General features: G+C 44.0%; 1 protein-coding gene across 5 annotated transcripts in view; it reads right to left on the bottom strand.

Annotated features, from left to right (window-relative positions):
• LOC126272274 (protein madd-4-like) overlaps positions 1–23,598 on the bottom strand; it is a 2,033,115-nt gene that overhangs the window by 588,855 nt on the left and 1,420,662 nt on the right. For all 5 annotated transcript variants that reach the window (XM_049975019.1, XM_049975021.1, XM_049975022.1 and 2 more), the window contains exon 3: positions 4,831–4,965. In XM_049975019.1, coding sequence (XP_049830976.1) covers positions 4,831–4,965 — 135 coding nt within the window. The remainder of the gene's footprint in view (positions 1–4,830; positions 4,966–23,598) is intronic.

The following is a 23,598-nucleotide window of genomic DNA, read 5'->3' as shown; positions in this document are numbered from 1 at the left end:
GTGCGCAAGTGATCAATTATTTTACTAAAAATTGAACTACTTGCGACAGATTTATATCTTACTAGGTATTTGATTTTAAGATGAAACATTTGTCAATGATACAAATTCTACAGCGATAGCGTGGTCAATCATGGTCTAGTTTCCATTTTTATGAAGTTCATAGACACGTAATTGTGCTGCCTACTTTTGTTCAACTTGGATTACTGGTTAGAGCGTGTACATCTATATACGCTAGTTATTATTGTAGGTTTCTGTTGACAGAATACAAGTCTTATACAATTTTTTGCTGCAAAATTGTTGGGAGCTATTTAGTTAAGAACATTTATTTGAGATATTAAATGTTTCTGCATTATATCTTATCATCTGAAAAAATATTTTAAGAGCGGAAAATGGAGCTGTATACTCCTACAATTATTTGCTCAGCATATTTTAGAATTACAAACTGACCAACGAAACCACTAATTATCTAAAGTACTGTAGAGTTTTTTAAGCGCGCTACTGTATCGCTGACCTCTCGACATGTGCCGCTGTGGCGAGGGTAGAGTGCATCGGTTGTCGTAGCTTAGTTGATGTGGGACGCGGGGATAGTGCAGGGTCAACGCCGTGGCTCCAGCACGCATTTCTCAAGTTATTGTCTTGGAATTAAAAATTTTTGCCACTAAAGTTGTACATTTCATTTCAGTGTTCATGGCTCAATATTAATGATTATCTGAAAGGTGACGATGTTCGTGCACTAGATTGACTCTGATTACAAGTTCCAAGTGAAAGAAACACTAATGGTTGCACTGTTTGAATATGACGAGCCTAGATACTTTCTCGTTTCGGATATCGCACACCGACCTTTTGAAACTTCCCCGTCCGGTCACGCTTACGCTCATGTAATGAACGAAGGAATTGTTTAGTGCTGGTTGGAAGAACAGTCTGTTTCGTCGATTTATAAAGCACTAACTGAACTGTGAATTCCTCGTATGCTCTGTGATGCACGTATTTGAATTGTGTAGGGTGAGGCCCATTAAAGGTGGCCGAACGAAACCATCTGTGGGAGCATTAACTGACACGGGAAAGACCTGCAGTTACTTCCAGCAGGACGCACCAAATGACCATACGGCCCGTCGAACCTAGGAGCACATTTACACAACCTTCACTCCTAACAGAGTGGTTAGCAGTCAGCTCGGTCACAGCTCTAGCTGGCCACCGAGCTCACCTGATCGTCGGTGTACGATTGCTTTGGATGGGGAGCCCTCAAGTCTGGGGTGCAGCTCAACAACCCTCATAGTGTTCAAGAACTGCAGCAGAACAGTTCGGGTGGCACTGCAACAATTCCAGCAGCTTCTATCCGCAGTCAGCAACTTGCTGACCAGGGACCAATAGTGCCTAGAGTTGAACGGTGGTTATTTTCAACATCTGCTATAGTCAGATTAGTATTGTATCTCCTTTCGTTTGCTGTGTTTCTTTGTATCCTGGAGCTCTGTTCTCTGTGCCACGTTTATTTCCCCTTCTTTGCATAATATTACTTCAACAACAACTTTAGTACGTCACAATGGATTACGTAAGTGAACTGCAAATACTGACTATGTCAATTGTGGAATAATATTTACTGTGGTGAGTGCAGCCAAACACGGCGCGTGTGTGTCTAAAATAATATATTGAATTATACCAGACTAAGTTGTCATCCCAGAACGAAATTTTCACTTTGCATCGGAGTGTGAGCTGATATGAAACTTCCTGGAAGATTAAAACTGTGTGCCGAACCGAGACTCGAACTCGGGACCTTTGCCTTTGGCGGGCAAGTTCTCTGCCAACTTTTTTTTTAAGGAGGTGGGGGAGGGCGGGGAGGATAGAGCGATCAGGGGTCTAACCCGAGGCCTGGTCACAGTGTCCCCTCGTCCGGCAAGGAATCAGGAATGGGAAGGGGAAATCTTTTGTGGGAATTATTATTTATTTTTTTATTTTTATTTACTGTTTTCAATACATTCTTAATGTGGTTTTACTTTATACCACAACAAAAATAAATGTATCTAGCACCGCAAAGAAAACAATATCTCGGCACGTTCCTACACCGAGGTAATGTATATGGGGAAAACGAAAAAAAAGTGCTTCATACAGGATGCAGAAGGGTGTGTCGCTACTCTCCTTACGCTTCATCATCCAGGTAAGTCTTCACGTATATCATGTTATTCCACCGAGAATCGAACTTAGTCTTGTCAGCTCACTCAACGGGTAACTTCTCCTACCTGTTGATAATCCAGCTGCGTGGAGGGTCGCGTAGGGCACTCCCTAAGTAATTAGAAAAATACTGTCTGTATTTTGGGTTCCGTACGATCTTGCAATGACATTGTTGTAGGTAGTTCCAAAAGTCGAATACATCTTTAGGTCCAACGTGAAATAAGTAGTTTACCGGATGCGCACGGATCCACGTGACAGCGTTGGTCTTGGTGCGCGGGAAATATTGTTGATCCGGAAATAGTAGAAACCGAGGTGTAATGTGTTCCGGAGTCACTCGTAGAAAATACGACAAAATTTGTCGCACCAAGCGCCATACGTCTTCCGCCGCGCCACATGTGAGACGGTGTTCGTCCGTGTCTGGTATCCCGCAGTCTACCCAGAGAGGCGATTCCGCCATGTTTATCTTGTGGAGGCGTGATCGGGTGATCTCTTTACCATCGACTGTGATGTACCATGTGGATCGGACGGCTGTGTCCAGTGGAACCGCGTGAATCGTCTTCCACACCACCTTCCAATTAACCTGAGGGCTTTTGGTCTCCACAATGTTTGGTGGGCGCCTCTGCTGTAGTTCATGATATATATCCCGCGCCGACGCCTGTTTCGTCGGTGGTACTGCGATACGGACATAGCTGTGTTCAATGTACAAGTCCCCGAAGTAGTGGAAGGGTGGGGGTATGTCTTGCGTCGTCAGTGGGGGCATAAGGGAGGGCGGAGCTAAGGACTCCAACAGCAAACCTGTCAAATTTTCTGGGTGGTGGCGCTACCGCTTGATGTGTGAGCTGACATACAGGGCCACAGCTCTGTCGTGGACATGGACTAGACCAAGACCTCCCCTTTCTGGGGGAAGGGTCAGTGACTCATAACTGACTTTGAAGAGCATGCCAGTAGTGACGCAGGCTCCGAATGCCGCTAATAGACGTCGAGCCATTAGTAACGGTCCGCAGCTCGTGATCGTGCGGTAGCGTTCTCGTTTTCCGCGCCCGGGTTCCCGTGTTCGATTCCCGGCGGGGTCAGGGATTTTCTCTGCCTCGTGATGACTGGGTGTTGTGTGATGTCCTTAGGTTAGTTAGGTTTAAGTAGTTCTAAGTTCTAGGGGACTGATGACCATAGATGTTAAGTCCCATAGAGCTCAGAGCCATTTGAACAATTTTGAACCATCAGTAACGGTATTGGGAGAACACGTGCTGTGTGTGGAAGGCGCGATGCGAGGTAAACATTGACGAAGTGTGTCCTTTGGAGAATGTCGAGGGTCCGCAGACGAAGGTTGAAGATTTGGACCCGAATTTGTTGTAATAAGCGGCGGTAGTTAAGAGTCGCAGTGCGTCGTATGTCGTCGTGAAACTCTATTCTGAGACATTTGATAGTGCCACGAAGCTGTAGGGGTTAGACACACGCTGGGGTCAACCCGTCTCCTATGGAAATGGCGACCGATTTGGCGACGTTGAGACAGCTGCCGGAAGCCACACCGTACATGGTGATCCATTCTAGTGCTCTGTTGACATCGTCGCGATTGCGGAACACGAGAACCAGGTCGTCTGCATATGCTGTACAGCGAAATGTGACGTCACGTAGGGTAAGACCGGTGAGGCGTTTACGGAGGCCACTGACCAATTGAGCTACCCAAGTACGACTCAGGCAGGACCCGTCCTCACAGCTTTTAATTCCGCCAGCACATCGTCTCCTACTTTCCAAACTTCACAGAAGTTCTCCTGCGAAGGTCCTGAGTTTAAGTTGTCATTGGTTGTGTGAGTGGCTCCGTGTCCTGTTAAACAGCAAGTATTACGGTACACATCGGAGCAGGCTGTGCAAAGAGAGAAGACAACCGCTGCGGGAAAACCAGGTACTTGGAGTTTAGGCACGCTGTCGTTGAATATACAGCTCCCATGCTTGTGTTGAGGGAGTACGTAGCCGATGTACACGTCGTAGCAGACATTCCATGCAGCACGTCATTCACCATAAAATAGGAAAAATAATAAAATAAAGTTCATTACGTAAGTTAGAAAGAGATCTTCTAAGAAAGAAATATCAAATCGTAGGGAGGAACAGTTTCAGTGGTCTTGTCTAGAAGCCGCTCTTCTTGCCTCCGTTGTTTCTAACTGCTACGTACAGTCAGCTCAAAGACTGAATCGAGTAGAATGCTAATTTCACGGGTTCACAAAACATACACAAGGACTTCCAGGTTAGCTGGACAGTTCATTTATCCCTGAATGCAGCATAGTAGTGGAAACCATCTTAAGATGGCACTGGCGTCAGCTGTCTGAAATAGTTCTGCACTATAATATGGATAAAGACTTACCATATTCAACTTGTGAATAAACGGAGACACAAATGTGTCACATTAACAGTAAACAAGTAGTTGAAAACTACTATTGTTTTATGTGGAGCGGTGTCCAACTAAATAGTCGTTCGCAGATATGTTACGACTGTGGCAGCATTTACAAGCTAGAAAGACAGAAAGACTTGGTCCTGTCATATCTTGAGTTTAACGAATAACAGACTTTTAACGAATAACCCGCATGCAAGCTTTTACATCTTCAGTACCTCCTTATACAGAGGTGCTGGACTGCTAGAAAGGATTGATATGGAATTCGTAGCACAGCTCACCTGTTCAACAAGTTCCATCTCGAGCTGGTCCAGGCTGTTGCTCATAAAGTTTCCATCGCCGCCCACGGTGTCAGAGTCGGCGTCCGGTAACAAGGTCGCATTGTCGGCAGCTTTGCTGCCAACGGCCAATGCCAGCTGCAACAAAGAGAAATATCAGTTAATAAACTGAAGGAATGAAAGAATTTATGGTCAAATCACTCGTTCCTCGTTCCAGGGCAATTTAAGAGTTTGTAATCGCAGCTATTGAAATTGTTCAAATCGAAAAAAGGGAAAGTGCACGATGAGACTACGTAATATATACAGAAAGTGGTCAGAAACAGTCTGAAAAACTTGTAAGGGTGTTGCAGGGTAGGTTGTGCTGAGTGATGATAAATGTTAAGAAAAAAGTTCCGTGCATGGCTCCACGCGTCTCCATTGAGAACAACATGCTGTGTTCTGTTTGCTAAAAACTCTTCAATCCAGCCACACAGCTGGTCTGACATTCCGTAGGCTCTTACTTTATCAGGCGACAGTGCGGAACTGTATCGAACGCCTTACGGAAGTAAAGGAAAATGGCATCTGCCTGGGAGCCTGTATCTAAAATTTTCTGGGTCTCATGAACAAAAAAGGGAGTTGGGTCTCACACGATAGCTGTTTCCGGAATACATGTTCATTCCTACATAATAGATTCTGGGTTTCCAGAAATGACATGATACGCGAGCAAAAAACATGTTTACAATTCTACAACAGATCAATGTCAGAGAGATAGGCATATGGTTTTCCGCATCTGCTCGACGACCCTTCTTGAAAACTGGAACTACCTGTGCTCTTTTCCAATCATTTAGAAACTTCCGTTCCTTTAGAGACTTGCGGTACACAGCTGTTAGAAGGGGAGAAAGTTCTTTCGCCTACTCTGTGTAGAATCGAACTGATATCCTGTCAGGTCCAGTGGACTTCCCTCTGTTGAGTGATTCCAGTTGCTTTTCTATTCGTTGGACACTTATTTCGATGTCAGCCATTTTTTCGATCGTGCTTCCCTACAACGACAGCTGCTCCACCGCACTGTAGCCCACCTCTCCTAACCGTTGTGTACGAAGTAGTGGACAACATTTGTGGTCTTCAGACCGAAGACTTATTTGTGTAGTTCTCCACGCTATTCTATACTGTACAACCCTCTTCAGCTCTGTCTAATTACTACAATCTGCATCCATCTGAACCTGCTTGCTGTACAGTTTTTACCTCCTCACACTTTTCTCCACTACAGTGTCGATGTTCCCTTAATGTCTTGTTAGCCTATCCATTCCCTTACTACAACAGTGCCACACTGGACCCGCTTTCGGGAGGACGACGGTTCAAAGGCCCGTTCGGCAATCCTGATTTAGGTTTTCCGTGATTTCCCTAAATCGCTTCGGGCAATTGCTGGGATTGTTTCTTTGAAAGGGCACGGCCGACTCCCTTCGCTAATCCGATGAGACCGTTGACCTAGCTGTTTGGCCCCTCCCACAAATCAACCAACCAAACTTAGTTCAGTAGAGCTATTTTCCTTTCTCCTCAGTTCTATTCACTAGTTGTACGAATTACTCATACATATACACTACTGGCCATTAAAACTGTAACACTACGAAGATGCGCTGCAGACGCGAAATTTAACCGACAGGAAAAGATGCTGTGATATGCAAATGATTAGCTTTTCAGAGCATTCACACAAGGTTGGCGCCGGTGGCGACACCTACAACATGCTGACATGAGGAAACTTTCCAACCGATTTCTCATACACAAACAGCAGTTGACCGGCGTTGCCTGGTGAAACGTTGTTGTGGTGCCAAGTGTAAGGAGGAGAAATGCGTACCATCACGTTTCCGACTTTGAAAAAGGTCGGATTGTATCCTATCGCGATTGCGGTTTATCGTATCGCGACATTGCTGCTCGCGTTGGTCGAGATCCAATGACTGTTAGCAGAATATGGAATCGGCGGGTTCAGGAGGGTAATACGGAACGCCGACCTGGATCCTAACGGCCTCGTATCACTAGCAGTCGAGATGACAGGCATCTTATCCACATGGCTGTAACGGATCGTGCAGCGTCGTCTCGATCCCTGAGTCAACAGATAGAGACGTTTGCAAGCCAACGACCATCTGCACGAATAGTTCGGCGACGTTTCCAGCAGCATGGCTGCGGTTACTCTTGACGCTGCATCAGAGACAGGAGCGCCTGCGATGGTGTACTCAACGACGAACCTGGGTGCACGAGTGGCAAAACGTCATTTTTTCGGATGAATCCAGGTTCTGTTTACAGCATCATGATGGTCGCATCCGTGTTTGGCGACTTCGCAGTGAACGCACATTGGAAGCGTGTATTCGTCATCGCCATAGTGGCATATCTCCCGGCGTGATGGTATGGGGTGCCATTGGTTACACGTCTTTGTCACCTCTTGTTCGCATTGACGGCACTTTGAACAGATTTGTTACGACCCGTGGCTCTACCCTTCATTCGATCCCTGCGAAACTCTACATTTCAGCTATCCGAGCAATTGGCTCGTCACAATACTCCAGTCACTACTCTCGATGAACTGTGGTTTCGTATTGGAGCTGGATCGACAGGTGTACCTATACACGCCATGCAAGCTCTGTTTGACTCAATGGCCAGGCGTATCAAGACCGTTATTACGGCCAGAGGTGGTTGTTCTGGGTACTAATTTCTCTGGATCTATCTCCCAAATTGCGTGAAAATGTAGTCACATGTCAGTTCTAGTATAATATATTTGTCCAATGAATACCCGTTTATCATCTGCATTTCTTCTTTGTGTAGCAATTTTAATGGCCAGTAGAGTAGCACAATGAAGGCACTAGCAGAATGTAAATATTCTTTCCAGTGGCGTTTACGCTCTTATACGAACTGACTGTCAACACTTGCGGTCTTCGCCAGTATCTGACTTGGTCGCGAAAATTGTAAATCTGCACTCTGTCGAATGACTGGTCGTGATATGTAGGCACTCCGCTATAGGCAAGGTAGCAGCGTATACCACCGCACCTGTGCACTATTTTACGAAACCGGCTATAATTTATTGCCCTCTGGAGGCATTCTCATTAGCCGAACCAGAAGCGGCTGCGAACAAAAGCGACAAGTCCGCGCGGATTTCGCTATGAGGTACTGGGCGGTGTTGATTAAGAGAGCTCTCGGAAACACAGGCAACTCAGCCGGTGTTTCGTCGGACGCTGACAAAGCCACTGTCTGCTTGTGAACTCTGCTTCTGAGCAGGTGGGCTGCGGCGGATTGAGGCACCTCGTCCGCGGGCGCCTCTCGGAATAATTAGCCGGCACGGAGGCGGAGAGGCGCTAATTAATTGGCCCCCGGCTGCTGCCGCCGCTGCGGCGGACCAAAGGCGGGAAGCCGCGGCTTGTCACAGCTAGTGGCGCGCTTCCGCCTGTTTGCGCTCTTCCAACTGCGACTGCTGTTTCTTTCACTGCGGCGCGGGTCAGCGACCGCGCCTGGTGGGCGTGTCTCCCCACCTAGATGTTCTGTCTAGAGTCGTAACAGTAGGCTGGTTGGTCGATTTGGGTGAGGGGACCAACCAGCGAGGTCATCGGTTCCATCGGATAAGGAAGGAAATCGGCTGTGCCCTTTCAAAGGATTTGCCTGAAGCGATTTAGGGAAATCACAGAAAACTTAAATCTGGATTGACGGACGCATATTTGAACTGTCGTCTTCCATAATTGGAGTCCAGCCACGTAGCTCGGTGCTGTAAAAGTACCGTAGGCCTATGTAGACTACGGTAAGAACCGTAGGCCTATGTAGACTACGGTAAGAACCGTAGGCCTATGTAGACTACGGTAAGAACCGTAGGCCTATGTAGACTACGGTAAGAACCGTAGGCCTATGTAGACTACGGTAAGAACCGTAGGCCTATGTAGACTACGGTAAGAACCGTAGGCCTATGTAGACTACCGTAAGTACCGCAGGCCTATGTAGACTACCATAAGTAAGCGCTGACTGCTGTAGTTTTCGTAATAGCTTTGGTCAGTTAAGATCATACCTGCATTACCTGTATGTTGGGTGAGTGGCATACCTATCGGGCGTTACCTCGCAGTGATCGCTTTCGTTACATATACGATCAGTGTCCTACTAGATTCCCCTAAAAATCAGAAGTGGTCAACTGTCCAGTAACTGCTGGGTATATACAGAGGGGTCCAAAAACATGTATCCACTGTTTAAAACTCCATAACTGGCAAACTAATTGGCGGAGTTGTCTCATCTTTGCTAGTGTAATACTTTGTAGTTCCGGCAATCACCACACAAGCGTTGTATTGCGTTGTTTTGTTTTGTCAGATGACAATCACCAGATAGTCAGTGTTTTGTTCTTAGTTGCACCTAGTTACTCGAGTAAATATGGCTGGCGCTAGGCTTACATTCGATAAAAGGAAGTCAGTTTTGAAGTCGTATGTAAGTACGTTAACATTAATGAGGTTCAACGGCAGTGGCAAAATGAGTATCGAACAGAGCAACCGACACGTTTAACGATTCGTCTCATTCGAGAAAAATTTGAAGCTGAAGGCTCTGTTAAAGATGTACACGAGCAATGATCTGGACGACCTGTAACAGTAACAAGTCCAGCTAACTGCCGTCGTATGTTACAACAATTCACTCGCTCACCACAGAAGTCTGTGAGACAGTGTGCCCGTGAAACTGGAGTTAGTCGCTCAAGTGTTCGGCGAATTTTGAAGACAGCAAAGTGGAAGGGCTACATCCCACAATTGTTACACGCAATGAACGAGGATGACCCAGATTGTAGAATGGAGTACTGCGAGTGGTTTACTAACATGGTGCGCAACGATGAAGAGTTTGCAGAGATGAATGTGTGGTCTGATGAGGCACAGTTCAAACTCAATGGCACAGTAAATCGCCACAATTGCATCTATTGGGGCGCCGAAAATCCGAACGCCCATGTAGAGAAAGCCGTGAATTTGCCAGGAGTAAATGCGTGGTGTGGGTTGTCTTACCGGGGCTTGACCATGCCATTCTTCTTTGACGGCACAGTTACCGGTGAGGTGTACCTTCAGAAGCTTCAGACATCCATTTTACCTGCCATCCGAGACTTTTATGGAGACGGGATAGTTTACTTTCAACAAGATGGTGCCCCAGCCCACTACCAAAATCGTGTTACGGCGTATCTCGATAAAAATCTACCAGGAAGATCGATAGGCCGTGGAGGTGCTGTGGAGTATCCACCACGTTTCCCAGACCTAACTCCTCTGGACTTTTAACGGTGGGGGACACTAAAGGACGTCGTTTATTGACAAAAGCCACGCACATTGGATGAACTTCGAGAAGCCATCGTACATTCATGTGAAAATATCCAACTGAACACGTTGCAGTCAGTGGTTCGTGCTGCAGTTCGGCGGCATCGTTTGTGTGTGGATGTTAATGGTGACCATTTCGAACACCTACAGTGATATCTTTAAGTTGGACTTTATTTATTTATTTATTTATTTATTTATTTATTTATTTAACCTGGCAAGATTAGGGCCATCAGGCCCTCTCTTACATCTAACCAGGCATTCTACTTATTTTACAGTCATATGTTTCAGTAGGCATGTTAAACTACATCTAATACAAAAAGTGAGATAAACAATTAGAAAGGTACACCTAGAAAAATACATTATTGAAGAGAAAGATTTAAGATAGGAGTGCTGGCAGCAGGGAGTATGAGGGAGACTCATGGTGAAGCGAGGAGAAGAATAGAGAGACATGATGAAACATAATTAAGGAAAATATAAAGGAAAAGGAGACTGCGTGTCTAATAGAGATAGATGAAGAGGAAGGCATCTCAGGAGCAAGATAGGAGACACTAGCTTTGCTATTTGACAGATGAGAGGATTTGCCTTGCACATTAATTTTGTGGAGAATTTTATGCGGATGATAGTAGGAAATGCTTCAACTTCTTCTTAAAAGCAACAGGAGATTGAATTTTCCTCAAGGTAAGGGGCAGTTTGTTCCAGAGGCGGACAGCGGCAACTGAGAAGGAGTTTGCAAAAGTTTTTGTTTTGTGAGTGGGCACAGTTAGGATACCAGATAAGAGTGACCTCGTGTTTCGATTATGATGGTATGACAGGATTTTAATCTCTGAAGCTAGGTACTGGGGTGCTTGCGCGATGAGGAGTCGGTGAAGTAGACATAGAGTGTGGTAGTCACGCAGTTTGTCCGGCCGCAGCCACCCTAGCTCGGAGTATGAAGCAACACTTTCACCAAAGTGAGACAGACTCTGTCAATTAGTTTGCAAGTTATGGACCTTTAAACATTTTTTTGGACAGCTCTGTGGAAAGGGCTGGGTAACCTAAGAAACATTTTTGTTCAACACAGATATCCTCCTGTCTGTTACTTCAAAATAAACAGTATTTACAGCAAAATTGAAACTGTCTGTGATTAATTCGGGTTTTATTCGTAAAAAGTTGATTTGTTATGTGAAACATAGGGATGTTGTAGTAAAAATAAAGAAGAAATACAGATTTATCATATAGCTTTAGAAAATGGAATTTACCCAAAAAAAAACGTAAAATAAAAAAGTCGTCACTTCAATACTTTGTCGAACACATGTAAAACATGTTCCTGTCATTCATAAACAAGTTTCGAATTTGTGAGTAACATAAGGAAAATCTTACCTTTGATCATGATGTCAAACGTTTGATTGAGCACAAAATAACAAAAAAGAGCAATAAAAGAAAGAAAAGTGGTCGGCTCCCAGTTTCTCTCTTACACATTCAGTTATGTTTCTTTCAGTATTTATGCTACCAATATTACCCGTAATCCTGCTGTTTATTACGTCGTGGTCTGCCTAAACTACCAGACAGTGTATTCGGTAGAGCGCAAGTTTAGTTCTGGTACAAAATCTGGAAGGCAGCGGCAGTGGACAGAACAGTTCAGTCGGATGCGTTGTCTGTAGTGGTATTTTTCCACACGGACATTGATCTTTGTGAGTCTACATAGAAAAAGTCTGTTCCAAAGCAGGAATTTTGCGACCTCATAAGTTTGATTGTCAGATCCGACAATCGTGTAATGCAGTGACTAGAAGGTCCGTGTCACCATTGGACATGCCGAGTCGTCACCAGCTATCTGCTGTGAAGTTAACACTGAAAATTGGGGTGGCTATGTGCCCTATGGTAGGGACACCTGTCTTGGACTCATATTTGAGGAAATGTTCAGAAATAGGAAAATCCAAAAGAACTAGAACGAATTTCAGTAGCTACGTTGTAAGGCGGCACTATTTTGCAACTTAGAGTGATTCAATTCCCATCCGTCGCCACGCAGTTAATCTGAAATTAGTAAAGACTTGACATGTTCTGTATCGTTTACGAGGACATTTGAACGTGTCTGACATAGTCAGGCAGACTTTTGTCTAATTCTTAATATTTATTCCATGATGGGCGATTGTTTTTATTATCAAAGACTGTGAGCTCGGTGGAATAAGAGACAGAAATGGGACGTAGGTCTCACGATGTGAGTGCGGGCAGCCCTCGCCAGCCTGGAAACGGCGTGGAGAGGCGGCGGTACAGCTTTAAAAGACGGTTTCACAGCCCAACTTACCGCAGGGAGATGCGTAGCACCTCAGGGTCTCTTCGTGATACAGCGGTCGGTGACCTCACGTAGTGGATCGTGGCACCAATCACACTGTGAGCACCTGAGCTCCGTGGTTGCCTTCCAGTACGTCTGCAAATCTTGTTGATCAGTGCAGAGGAAGTCTGGAACGTCCTATGCCGTTAGCTCGGCACAGATGCGTGGCTGCTTCCAGAGAAGTATATATGCCAAAAACCAAGCTTAAGTGGGTGGTTGGTTGATCGGAAGAAAGAGCACAGAGTGATTACGTACGGAAATTCTATGATTATGATTCACCGCTCGCATGAAGAGGGTGGCGGGGGGAGGGGGGGAGGAGTAGGAGATTTGCTGGAGAGCCCAGAGCCAATAGTTTTGAGAGAGGGGACTTCCGTCTGGGCACTCGCGAAGAGTGGAAGTCTTTCGTGCTTATGTGTCAGCTCTTGTTGACGACGGACGGACTTGGTGCCCTTTTCTCTCAGGCGAACTTGTGCTTTAGCAAGCAGTTAGAACACTGTACTTGTTATAAACTTAGACAGTTCTGAACTTCGATTTCCTGGCTTGGAGTTCTCGTGTATTAAGCAGCGTATGCTGATTTTGAGAGCACTTCTCTTGACATACTTTCACTAAATTTCGCCGTTTTGCCTGAGAGTTCACGTCACTTGTTTGTAGTGTGCAGAGAAGCTAGAAGACAGTAATCAGATTTAGTAGTTTGTGCATCGCAGTCTGCTGTCCGAGGTTTTGCTTTGCAGCGTTTAGAATAGTCTGAACGTCTGTAGCTCTGCCGACGGCGCACATTTCTTCGAGAATCGTCACTCCGTTTCGCCACAGCGCTGTATTCACGGCGATATTACAATCCGTTCCGGCTTTGTAAGGCTGTAAAAATAAATTTCTGTGATCACTATTAAAGTATTTTTTATCTCCACTGAGGCTTCACACCAATTTTTGGGGGATAGTTTCTTCAGGAGTTTCGTACTGGGGTGACGTCAATCATCTCACCTTCTATTTCAGAGGCCACGGATCCAAACACATGGCAGATCTAGACAGCTGATTGCTGGTATTAGTTCAGAGAGATTTCTGTTTTGTTTTGTATGTCCCCTGGACGCTTATGTCATTATATCATCTTCATTTAAATGGATTCTGTCTTAAAATAAAATTTTATAATGACGAATGGCATATATTGTTGCAATAGAGATTAATTTCCATTGATCAGTGCCTTTTACTGTTTTGCTTTGTTTCTTTTATTACGAATATTCAGATGAAATAATTAATTTGGAAATTTTTGGTAAGATCCTACGGGGCCAAACTCCTGAGGTCATCGGTCCCTAGGCTTACGCACTATTTAATCTAACTTAAACTAACTTACGCTAGGGACAACACACACACACACACACACACACACACACACACACACACACACATACACACATATACACACGCACATTCACGCACAAACAAGGAAGGTTGTAGGTTGTATTTTATGTTTTGTAAGACACTGTCGGGAAACGGTGGTTACTATGCACCAGTGGGAAATATGCGCCACCTGCTTTGTGCTGCAAAACAGCAGATGCGTGCAGTGCTTCGAATAAAGCGTAAACATAACTGCGCCATTTGCTAGAACTTCAGTACGTATCTGTTGAGTATGTGTCATAGGAAATTTCATTTTCGTTTCTGACTGTCGAAGCGGGTGTACGGTGTCATTTTCAGATCTTTTAATTCTTTTACAGGGAAGAAATCGTATTACCATACAGGTATTGCGGTATTTAAATACTCTAATATAGATTGTATCGTAATAATGAAATTCCACTCACACGTCAGTTTCTGCTTCCGTCATGTTTTAATGTACAGCGGAGTCGGGCACCCCCTAAGTAGGTTGGTATGGAAAACTTTCTGTTTTTAGGGCACAATACCAACGTTGAAGAAGAAATGTACCGATTAGGGTTGAGCGGACTGGTCCAAGAATGCGATGAAGCAATCGGATTCACATGTTTTGGAAGACGAAATGGCCGAAAGTGCTGCTGTCGACGTTTTAATGTCCCTAGAACTACACTGTTACAAAGGTTAAAATCATTATAGGGAAGTGGTTTCAAACCACTGTCTGAAGATAGTTACAAAGAAACGCTTGTTGCACACATGAAAGATCTGGATTCAAAGTTAACACTGCAAGCTAAGGTTGAGTTTCAAAAGTTGGCTTACGATTTGACAGAAAATTTAAAACTGCTTCACGTATTGAACAGAGAAAAGAAATTGATAGGTAAAGGTCTGTATCAAAACTCTATGAAAAATAGCCCAGAACTACCTTACTGAAAATCTTAGCTCATATGTTTGATGTGTTGTGTCAGGTTCAGCCGACCACACGTTGAAAGGTATTGTAACGTACGTTTTTATTACCTTGCACGTTTTATGTGTAAACAGATTAGGTTGTTTGTGAACCACAAAGGCACCTTTTTTTTATTTGAATAGCTGTTTTTATTGTATGGCCCATACTACCCGACACATCTCGAATTTTAAGTCGTAGAAAGTCTTTTCTTGCTCTATATCATTCTGGTTAGAAACCTTTTTTTTTCACCATTCACACTACAACCAATGTTCCAGTAAGGATTTTATGCAGTTATACCAAGAAGTACATGGGAGGTGCGGAGGAACTGAACAAATTCTACGAGGTGTATAGTACTGCCAGTGGCAACTACAGGGAGGCGAGACGAGAAAATGCAAAGTCCTACATCATCATCGTCATCATCATCACTGGCGTTACAGCCCCCTGTGATTGCAGGTGAGGATATTCAGCAGCCAAATAATTGTTAAAATTTATGGTTAAACTTTCAGCTGTCCTTTGTTTTGCACAATTCGCCACTAGTGTCGGTCGTTGAGAATTATCAAGCTTAGCTGGCATAAAGGGCAGGAAAGCCACACTATAATTTGAACAAAAGTAGTTTGGTCTGTTGAGACCACCATAGTACCTAAAAATTTTTCACAGTGATGACGGGTACATCGTTTTCATCAAGAAGCAAGTGTACCTCGACGGCTAATACCACCAAAGCTGCTGTCGACGTGGACTTCGTAACGGAACCTATTAAAGGCTTTATTATAACGAAGTATGTAATACCCTCCTAATTCAACCAGCAGTTATGATAATAGAAACGTAATTGTGTATGTTAGCAATGATTGCATAACATGTCTAAATAAACAGTCAACCCATTAAAGTGTAATTAATAACTGACCCACACAAAAGTTAACATCACTTGAACACTGATACAGCAGATGTCATTATGTAAAAATACTGTATTCAACTGAAATAATTAATATGAAATACCAGTAATATTGATCAACTTACGTATTTTGGATCTCCTTAAATAAAAATTATCCATTGAAACCTATTTATTCACTAGGACTGTTTTCACTCACCATTCACGTAAACACATCTATTTTAAACGAGAACCACTGTAATTTTTAATAATTCACGTTATTTACTTATGTATGCAAATGAGAGAAGTCATTAGATGTACCTTTGAAAAACGGGCTATTTCCAGCAATGAGTTGTTCTGACAAGTTGACAAATCTGTCCGTCATTTTAATGACCTGACTCGATGTAAATTAATAACGTTTTTGCACAAATTACGATAACAGATGGATGCCTGACTTATAAACCACATCTCTTCTTAGTAGTTCTTTGACAAGGTTATAAATACAAGCAGCAAGACGCCTCGTCAGCTCAGTCTTGATAGAACTTTTGGAAAGTGTGTAAGTTATTGTCTTAAGTCGAAAAACAATGCAAAGATTTTGTAAAAGAAGTGTTACTCTGTACTGTGACAATGTCTTTGGTGGTCAGCGGAGTTAAGATGGCTACCATGCCAATAAATAGTTGAAGTTCACTTATGTTGTCATGCATTATTTATCAACAAGCACATCAAGAACACGGCACCTCATCTTTTTACCCCTAGACGAATACATATAGAGTCAATATTAACATCATGATAGAGCGGTGAACCAGCCAGCAGCAGCAGCAGCAGCAGCAGCAGCAACTACTACAATACAATTTAATGGCTCCAACCCAATTCTCCACATCAAGTACTAACAAGCTTCGTATATTGGAGTGATATAGTGCGAATATAGGAATATCAACGATTGGGTGACCGTTATAACTTGCTACCAAGCAAGGGCAGAAGAGTCAGTTGACATATTACTGACAAATCTACATTACAAACTACTGATTTCGTAAAGCCGAATCTGCTACCACTTTAGCAGAAACTCTCTATAAGTTGCAAAAGGAGCTGGGGTTTTCTCCACAGGTTTGCAAGTTAGAGGCCAGGAACAAAAATGAGCTTGAAGTAATTGTACAAATCGTCTCAGGGAAGATTACTGCAGCAGTTTGGGAAGAACAATTGTGCCTTGCAGAGGAGGGCCACTCCACAGCGCTAGCTTGAGCTCCACGTGGGTCACGTCTGCTGGAGAGGAGCCGGGCAGCAAGAGGCACGCGAGCTCTGCCCGCTGCTAACGCCGTTTGAGAGCACTTCGGGGGTGCGCGTGTATTTTTCAAGACGAAGCGGCCGCCGCCGCCGCCGCCTCCGCAGGCGCAGTGACAGCCGAGTGCTGCTCTGCGACAGGCGGCTGCATAACACGCTCACTGCCAAGGCCCCGCGAGCAAATAATTCACCGCACTGCGCTGCGCAGCCGAAACACACGCCAGGACTCCTGTGTTAAAGTGCGATGAGGCGGGGGCGAACCAGAACGTGTAGAACGGGGTTCCTGCTGTACGACGCCACGCGTTGCCGTCATTGCGACTCTGTTCGTAAGACAGGCCTTCGTAGAGAATTATAAGAAGCAGTTCTACACATCACTAAGGTACTACTGACCAATGTAGGAATCAACAATAACGACCAGAAGGGAACGATGGAAGTGAACACATGCCACAAAACATTGTTCTATGAGAGATAAATAAAAAGATTTTGTTTCCGTTATTCTCATTTTACACTACTGGCCATTAAAATTGCTACACCACGAAGATGTGCTACAGACGCGAAGTTTAACCGACAGGACGAAGATGCTGTGATATGCAAATGATTAGCTTTTCAGAGCATTCACACAAAGGTTGCCGCCGCTGGCGGCAGCTACAACGTGCTGACATGAAAAAAGTTTCCAACCGTTTCCTCATACACAAACAGCAGTTGACCGGCGTTGCCTCGTGAAACGTTGTTGTGATGCCTCGTGTAAGGAGGAGAAATGCGTACCATCACGTTTCCGACTTTGAAAAAACGTCGGATTGTAGCCTATCGCTATTGCGGTTTATCGTATCGCGACATTGCTGCTCGCGCTGGTCGAGATTCAATGACTGTTAGCAGAATATGGAATCGATGGGTTCAGGAGGGTGATACGGAACGCCGTGCTGAATCCCAACAGCCTCGTATCACTAGCAGTCGAGATGATAGGCATCTTACCCGCATGGCTGTAACGGATCGTGTAGCCACGTCTCGATCCCTGAGTCAACAGATGGGGACGTTTGCAGGACAACAACCATCTGCGCGAACAGTTCGACGACGTTTGCAACAGCACGGACTATCAGCTCGGAGACGATGGCTGCGTTTACCGTTACCGCTGCATCACAGACAAGAGCACCTCCGATGGTGTACTCAACGACGAACCTGTGTTCACGAATGTCAAAACGTCATTTTTTTGGATAAATCCAGGTTCTGTTTACAGCATCATCATGGTCGCATCCGTGTTTGGTGACATCTCGGTGAACGCACATTTGGAGCGTGTATTCGTGATCATCATACTGGCGTATCACCCGGCGTGATGGTATGGGGTACCATTAGTTACACGTCTTTGTCACCTCTTGTTCGCATTGACGTTACATTTGAGATGTGTTACGACCCGTGGCTCTACCCTTCATTCGATCCCTGCGAAACCCTACATTTCAGCAGGATAATGCACCACCGCATGTTGCAGGCCTGTATACAGAAAATGTTAGACTGCTGCCCTGGCCTGCACATTCTCCAGATCTCTCACCAATTGAACACGTCTGGCCAATGGTGGCCGAGCAACTGGCTCGTCACGATACGCCAGTCACTAATCTTAATGAACTGTGGTATCGTGTTGGAGCTGCATAGACAGCTGTATCTGTACACGCCATCCAAGCTCTGTTTGACTCAATGCCCAGGCGTATCAAGGCCGTTATTATGACCAGATGTGGTTGTCCTGGGTCAGTACCCACAGGATCTTGTAACCTCCCCCTCAATTATCGGCCTTAATGACAGTGAAAAATTAAACCGCGTGTACCTAATGGAAATTTGGGAAAAGCAATCGTCGCCGAAGTTAATCTGTCGGTAAAGAGGGAGGAAAGGGTTACATCTAAATGAAAGGAAAAATGCAAATGAAACTGGTGGAAATTAATTTTGAAAAGGGGTAAAGTTAATAAAAAAGTAAATGTGCGGCCGTGACGTTAACACTTAACTAGCAATAATTAGATATTTGAGATTTGGGGGAAATTACGGTCGCCAGTCCTATGGGCAATTACTATAGTAACTGAAAAAGAAATGTTGTTAGACATATAATTAGCACTAGAAGCGTGGAAACTGAAGGTTGACATTTGTAATGTGAAAAGTGAAAGTTTGTCAGAAGTAATAAATTTCGTTACACTCTGACTTAATTTAGCAAAAGAATTAAAAAAACCGGAAACTTGAAAATTAATTTAGTGACTGAAAATTATAGTGAACTTTGTTTCTGAAGCACTACGAAATTCAAAAAAATAAGGTTAGTCTTGGTCTACCTCAACAATCATTTCAAAAGCTACTTGAATCTTCGCAATTTAGAAATAAGAGATTTAACTTTGAACTTGAATTAAATGATTCTGAACAATTAACAATAGTAAAATTTAGTGCGTACCAAGCTGAGCTGCAGTCACAGGTAAGCTAAAATATGGTAACGAAACTCCCACTCTTAATTTGTGCTTGTGTAATCTAAATATTGTAGGCAGCTATGAATACTTTAACTGAACTTTGAAATTAAAGCACCGAAATTATATGACATTAGTTTAATGCTGGCATTTGAATTTCAACGACACTCGAGTTCATTTCGGAAAAGGAAGGGACCCTGCTTGGTAATGCAATTGGGACAATGAGCAACAAAGGTTCCTGCTAAGTTGCTGTAATTTTGTGATTTGAACAGTTTGTAAAGTTGAGGTCTGCCATACAGTTCTAAAACTTTACGTGCTTCCAGTCTTCCCTTGTTGGTTGATTGAAGGTTTGAAACCGTCGATCGAGGAGGTGGCGACAGTCACTCATTGTCGGCCGTCGCTGTTGCAGAAGCTGGGTGTTGGAACGCCTTCTTCTCGACACTGTCACCAGGCGAAACGGGCTCCTGGTGTGCGCCAGCTAATGCTTCCCGTCCGCGACACCGTGTCAGAAACTATCATAGCAAGTCGAGCGCAATTACATGCTGCCAAACCCCGAAAGCGCGGCAACTCGCGGGAGCGTCACACCTGCTCCACTGCCTTCCTCCAGCCAGACTGCCCTCTGCCCGCGCTCCACGCGACAGAGTTAAGACTACCAAAGATCCTAAACACTTTGGTTCTCCACACGACCTATCGATGTATTCGTTCAATAGCATAGTTTTCTCAAGGCCAGACCCAGCGTATAAATACAAATAATATTCACAAAACAACCAGTTATAAATTGACATGAATGCATGTATATACAAATAGTAAAACAATTACAATATACAAAGACACAGAAATATTATATCTTCAGGTAACAAAATAAGGAAAAAAATTATCAGTTCAATAGATGGAAATAGGAGGATACGCATTTCCGGCGTTACAATCTATGCACCCAAATTGTGTGAAAATGTCTGTTCTAGTATAATATATTTGTCCAATGAATAGCCGTTCATCATCTGCATTTCTTTTTGGTGGAGCAATTTTTATGGCCAGTTGTGTATTGAAGCCACACTGGTTACTAGGACATGACGTTGAGATTCTGGGGCAGGACCGGCCACGGCGTACCAAACTTCACGCAGCGGGCTGTGTGCAGTTGACGAATCGGCCCGTCTCGGTATTGCTAGTTCCTCCCGGAAGTGCTGGGTACAGCGTGGACTGTCGTTTAACATTGCGGGGTGGTACCTCACGGTCTGCACAATTCTCTTCAGTTCGGCAGAATCGTGGGGTCAGCGCTGTTTACCTTTCGCTATTTCTTTGTGGCATGAAGGACGTTCATAGGTCTAGCGGATGTCCACGCAAGAAGAGCAGTTTAGCTATCTATCCCCAAAAGCCTTTAAAAATGAATGGGAATGAATGAAAAGGGGGTATTATGCAGTTGCATAACTGTCGGGTACTGCAAATTAACTATGAAACGACATTACAGTACCATGCAGAAAGAAGTTAAAGATTTAGTTGACAATGAAAGAGCAAAAAACTATAACGATTGAGGGATGAAGAAGCACTTTGTGCTAAATTGCCAGGCTTGCATCACATGAAGAAATTGCTGTTATGGATAGTTCGTAAAATTTTTGAAGTTGCGCTCGTTATTGCACTGTCAGTTGCAACAATTTTCGATGGAATTTAGAGAAGAGTATGGAGACTTCGTGTATTACTGCAAAATACTTCGGTTAAGTCAAGAGGCTCGCCTGGTATGATTTTTAGATTTAAAACTCGCTATTGTTGTATTTATGAATAAAAAGGGAGTGTAGGAACGGAAATTAGATTATCCGCAATGGGTTGCAGACCTCTCATTTCAAATGGGCTAGAATGCTTACAGTCCTCAATAAGACACTGTAAAAAGAGAAACAATTTTTTCTGATTTGACGGGGATGTATTTATAAAACATGATCTAAGGGACACATGCTGACAAGCACTGTCCTCTTCCCTAAGCTCACTGACATGTGGTTTAAAGAAATCATTGTTGTTTTGAAAGAATTTCAAGGATAATTTCCTAAACGTTTTGAGCACTATGTCAGCCTCAACCTGTTTTCGAGATGTTTTCGAAACCGTCTGCTTTTCCAGTTGAGAGGCAAGAACAATATAGGGAAGAATGGAAGCCGGGCAGAGTGGCCGAGCGGTTCTAGGCGCTACAGTCGAACCACATAACCGCTACGGTCGCAGGTTCGAATCCTGCCTCAAGCTTGGATGTATGTAATGTCCTTAGTTTAGTTAGGTTTAAGTAGTCCTACGTTCTAGGGGACTGATGACCTCAGAAGTTAAGTCCCATAGTACTCAGAGCCATTTGAACCATTTTTTGAAGAATGAGAAAGAAAATTTTGGATCTTCTAGATGACGATCAATTTGACTTTAGCAAAGGTGGAGGCGTCGATCAAATGGCTTTTGCAATTTGACATTGCGCTTGATAATGGAAACTAGACGGAAGGAAAATCAAGACAACTTCATTGGATTTTTCGACCTACACAACCGTTAGACAATGTAAAATGTTGCAATAATCAAGAGGTAGCAATAAGAGAGGAAGATCAAAAACGAGTTCTTTGAACAAAAGAAGGGGTAACACAGGGATGTAGTCTTTCGTCCCTACTGTTAAATCTACGTATCGAAGAAGTAATGACGCAAATAAAAGAAAGGTTCAGGAGTATGATTGAAATTCAGATTGAAAGATTATCAATGATGAGATTCAGTGATATTGTTATCCTCAGTGACAGTGAAGCAGAATTACAACAGCTGTTGCATGGAATGAACCGTCTAATAAGTGCAGAACACGCATTTAGATTAAACTGGAAAAAGACAAAAGTAACGTGAAGTAGCAGAAATGAGAATGGTGACAAATTAACATCAATATCAGTGGCCACGCGGTTATGGAATTCTGCTTCCTTGGATGCAAAATAGCCCCTGTTGGACGAAACAAGGAGGACAGTAGCACAAGAATGAGGGCATTCCGTCAAAGAGGAGCCTGCTGGTATCAAATATAGGCTATGATCCATGAATAAATCTCTGAGAATGTAGTTCGGAGCACAACATTGAACGGTAGTGAATCATGGACAGTGGAAAAGCCGGAGCAGAAGAGAATCGAAGTGTTTGAGATACGGTGTTCCAGAAGGATGTTGAAAATTACGTGGACTGGTAAAACATAGGAATGAAGTGGTTCTCGTCAAAATCTGGGAAGAAAGGAACATACAACAAAGAAATGACAAGAAGGGGCAAGTTCTTAGGATGGATGTTATGAGGTCATGGAAGAACTTGAATGGTACTGACTGTTGTGTTGGAAGAAGATCCAACACCGTGTTACTAGAGGAGGCCAAAATGCACGCGTTTTAGCTCACGCAGGCTGGTGTGAGGAAGAAGAACTATACTGACATGAGGTCTGGAACATGACAAGGAATTAGAATCCAGAAAGCGGACGTAATTACTTTGATACTTAACTTTAAATCATTAATGATGAACGTCGCTCTTGACGGTACGTGATTCACAATATGAATATCAATAGTAACTGAATATGGGGCCTTGCTAGATCGTAGCAATTGACGTAGCTCAAGGCAATGCTAAACTATCGTCTCTGCAAATGAGAGCGTATGTAGGCAGTGAACCATCGCTAGAAAAGTCGGCTGTACAACTAGGCGAGTGCTAGGGAGTCTCTCTAGACCTGCCGTGTGGCGGCGCTCGGTCTGCAATCACCGATAGTGGCGACACGCGGGTGCGGCGCATACTAACGGACCGCGGCAGATTTAAAGGCTACCACCTAGCAAGTGTCCGCCCCGGTAGCTGAGTAGTCAGCGCGACAGGCTGTCAATCCAAAGGGCCCGGGTTCGATTCCCGGCTGGGTCGGAGAGTTTCTCCACTCAGGGACTGGGTGTTGTGTTGTCCTAATCATCATCATTTCATCCCCACCGACGCACAAGTCGCCGAAGTGGCGTAAACTCGAAAGACTTGCACCAGGCGAACGGTCTACCCGACGGGAGGCCCTTGTCACACGACATTTCATTTCACCTAGCAAGTGTGGTGTCTGGCGGTGACACCAAACAGAAAAAGATTGTAAAATGTCGAACGAACAATTGAGGATATTGGGTTAAAAGCTACTTTGCGATGAAGAGGTTCCCACAGGAGCGGAAATCACCGCAGGCCGCACTAAACCATTCAAAAGACTCATGTAAAATATAAATAAATATTAAAATAAATAAATGTTCAGAGTTTTGTTATAGCACCCAACGGTGTACATATAGGTATTATACACTAACGAAATACAAAGAGAATAGTATAGACTTAACTACACA

This window comes from Schistocerca gregaria, chromosome 5 (genome assembly GCF_023897955.1).
Source record: "Schistocerca gregaria isolate iqSchGreg1 chromosome 5, iqSchGreg1.2, whole genome shotgun sequence".
Classification (NCBI taxonomy): Eukaryota; Metazoa; Arthropoda; class Insecta; order Orthoptera; family Acrididae; genus Schistocerca; species Schistocerca gregaria.
The sequence above is the reverse complement of the archived record's forward strand: the minus strand, read 5'-3'. Positions and strand labels throughout refer to the sequence as shown.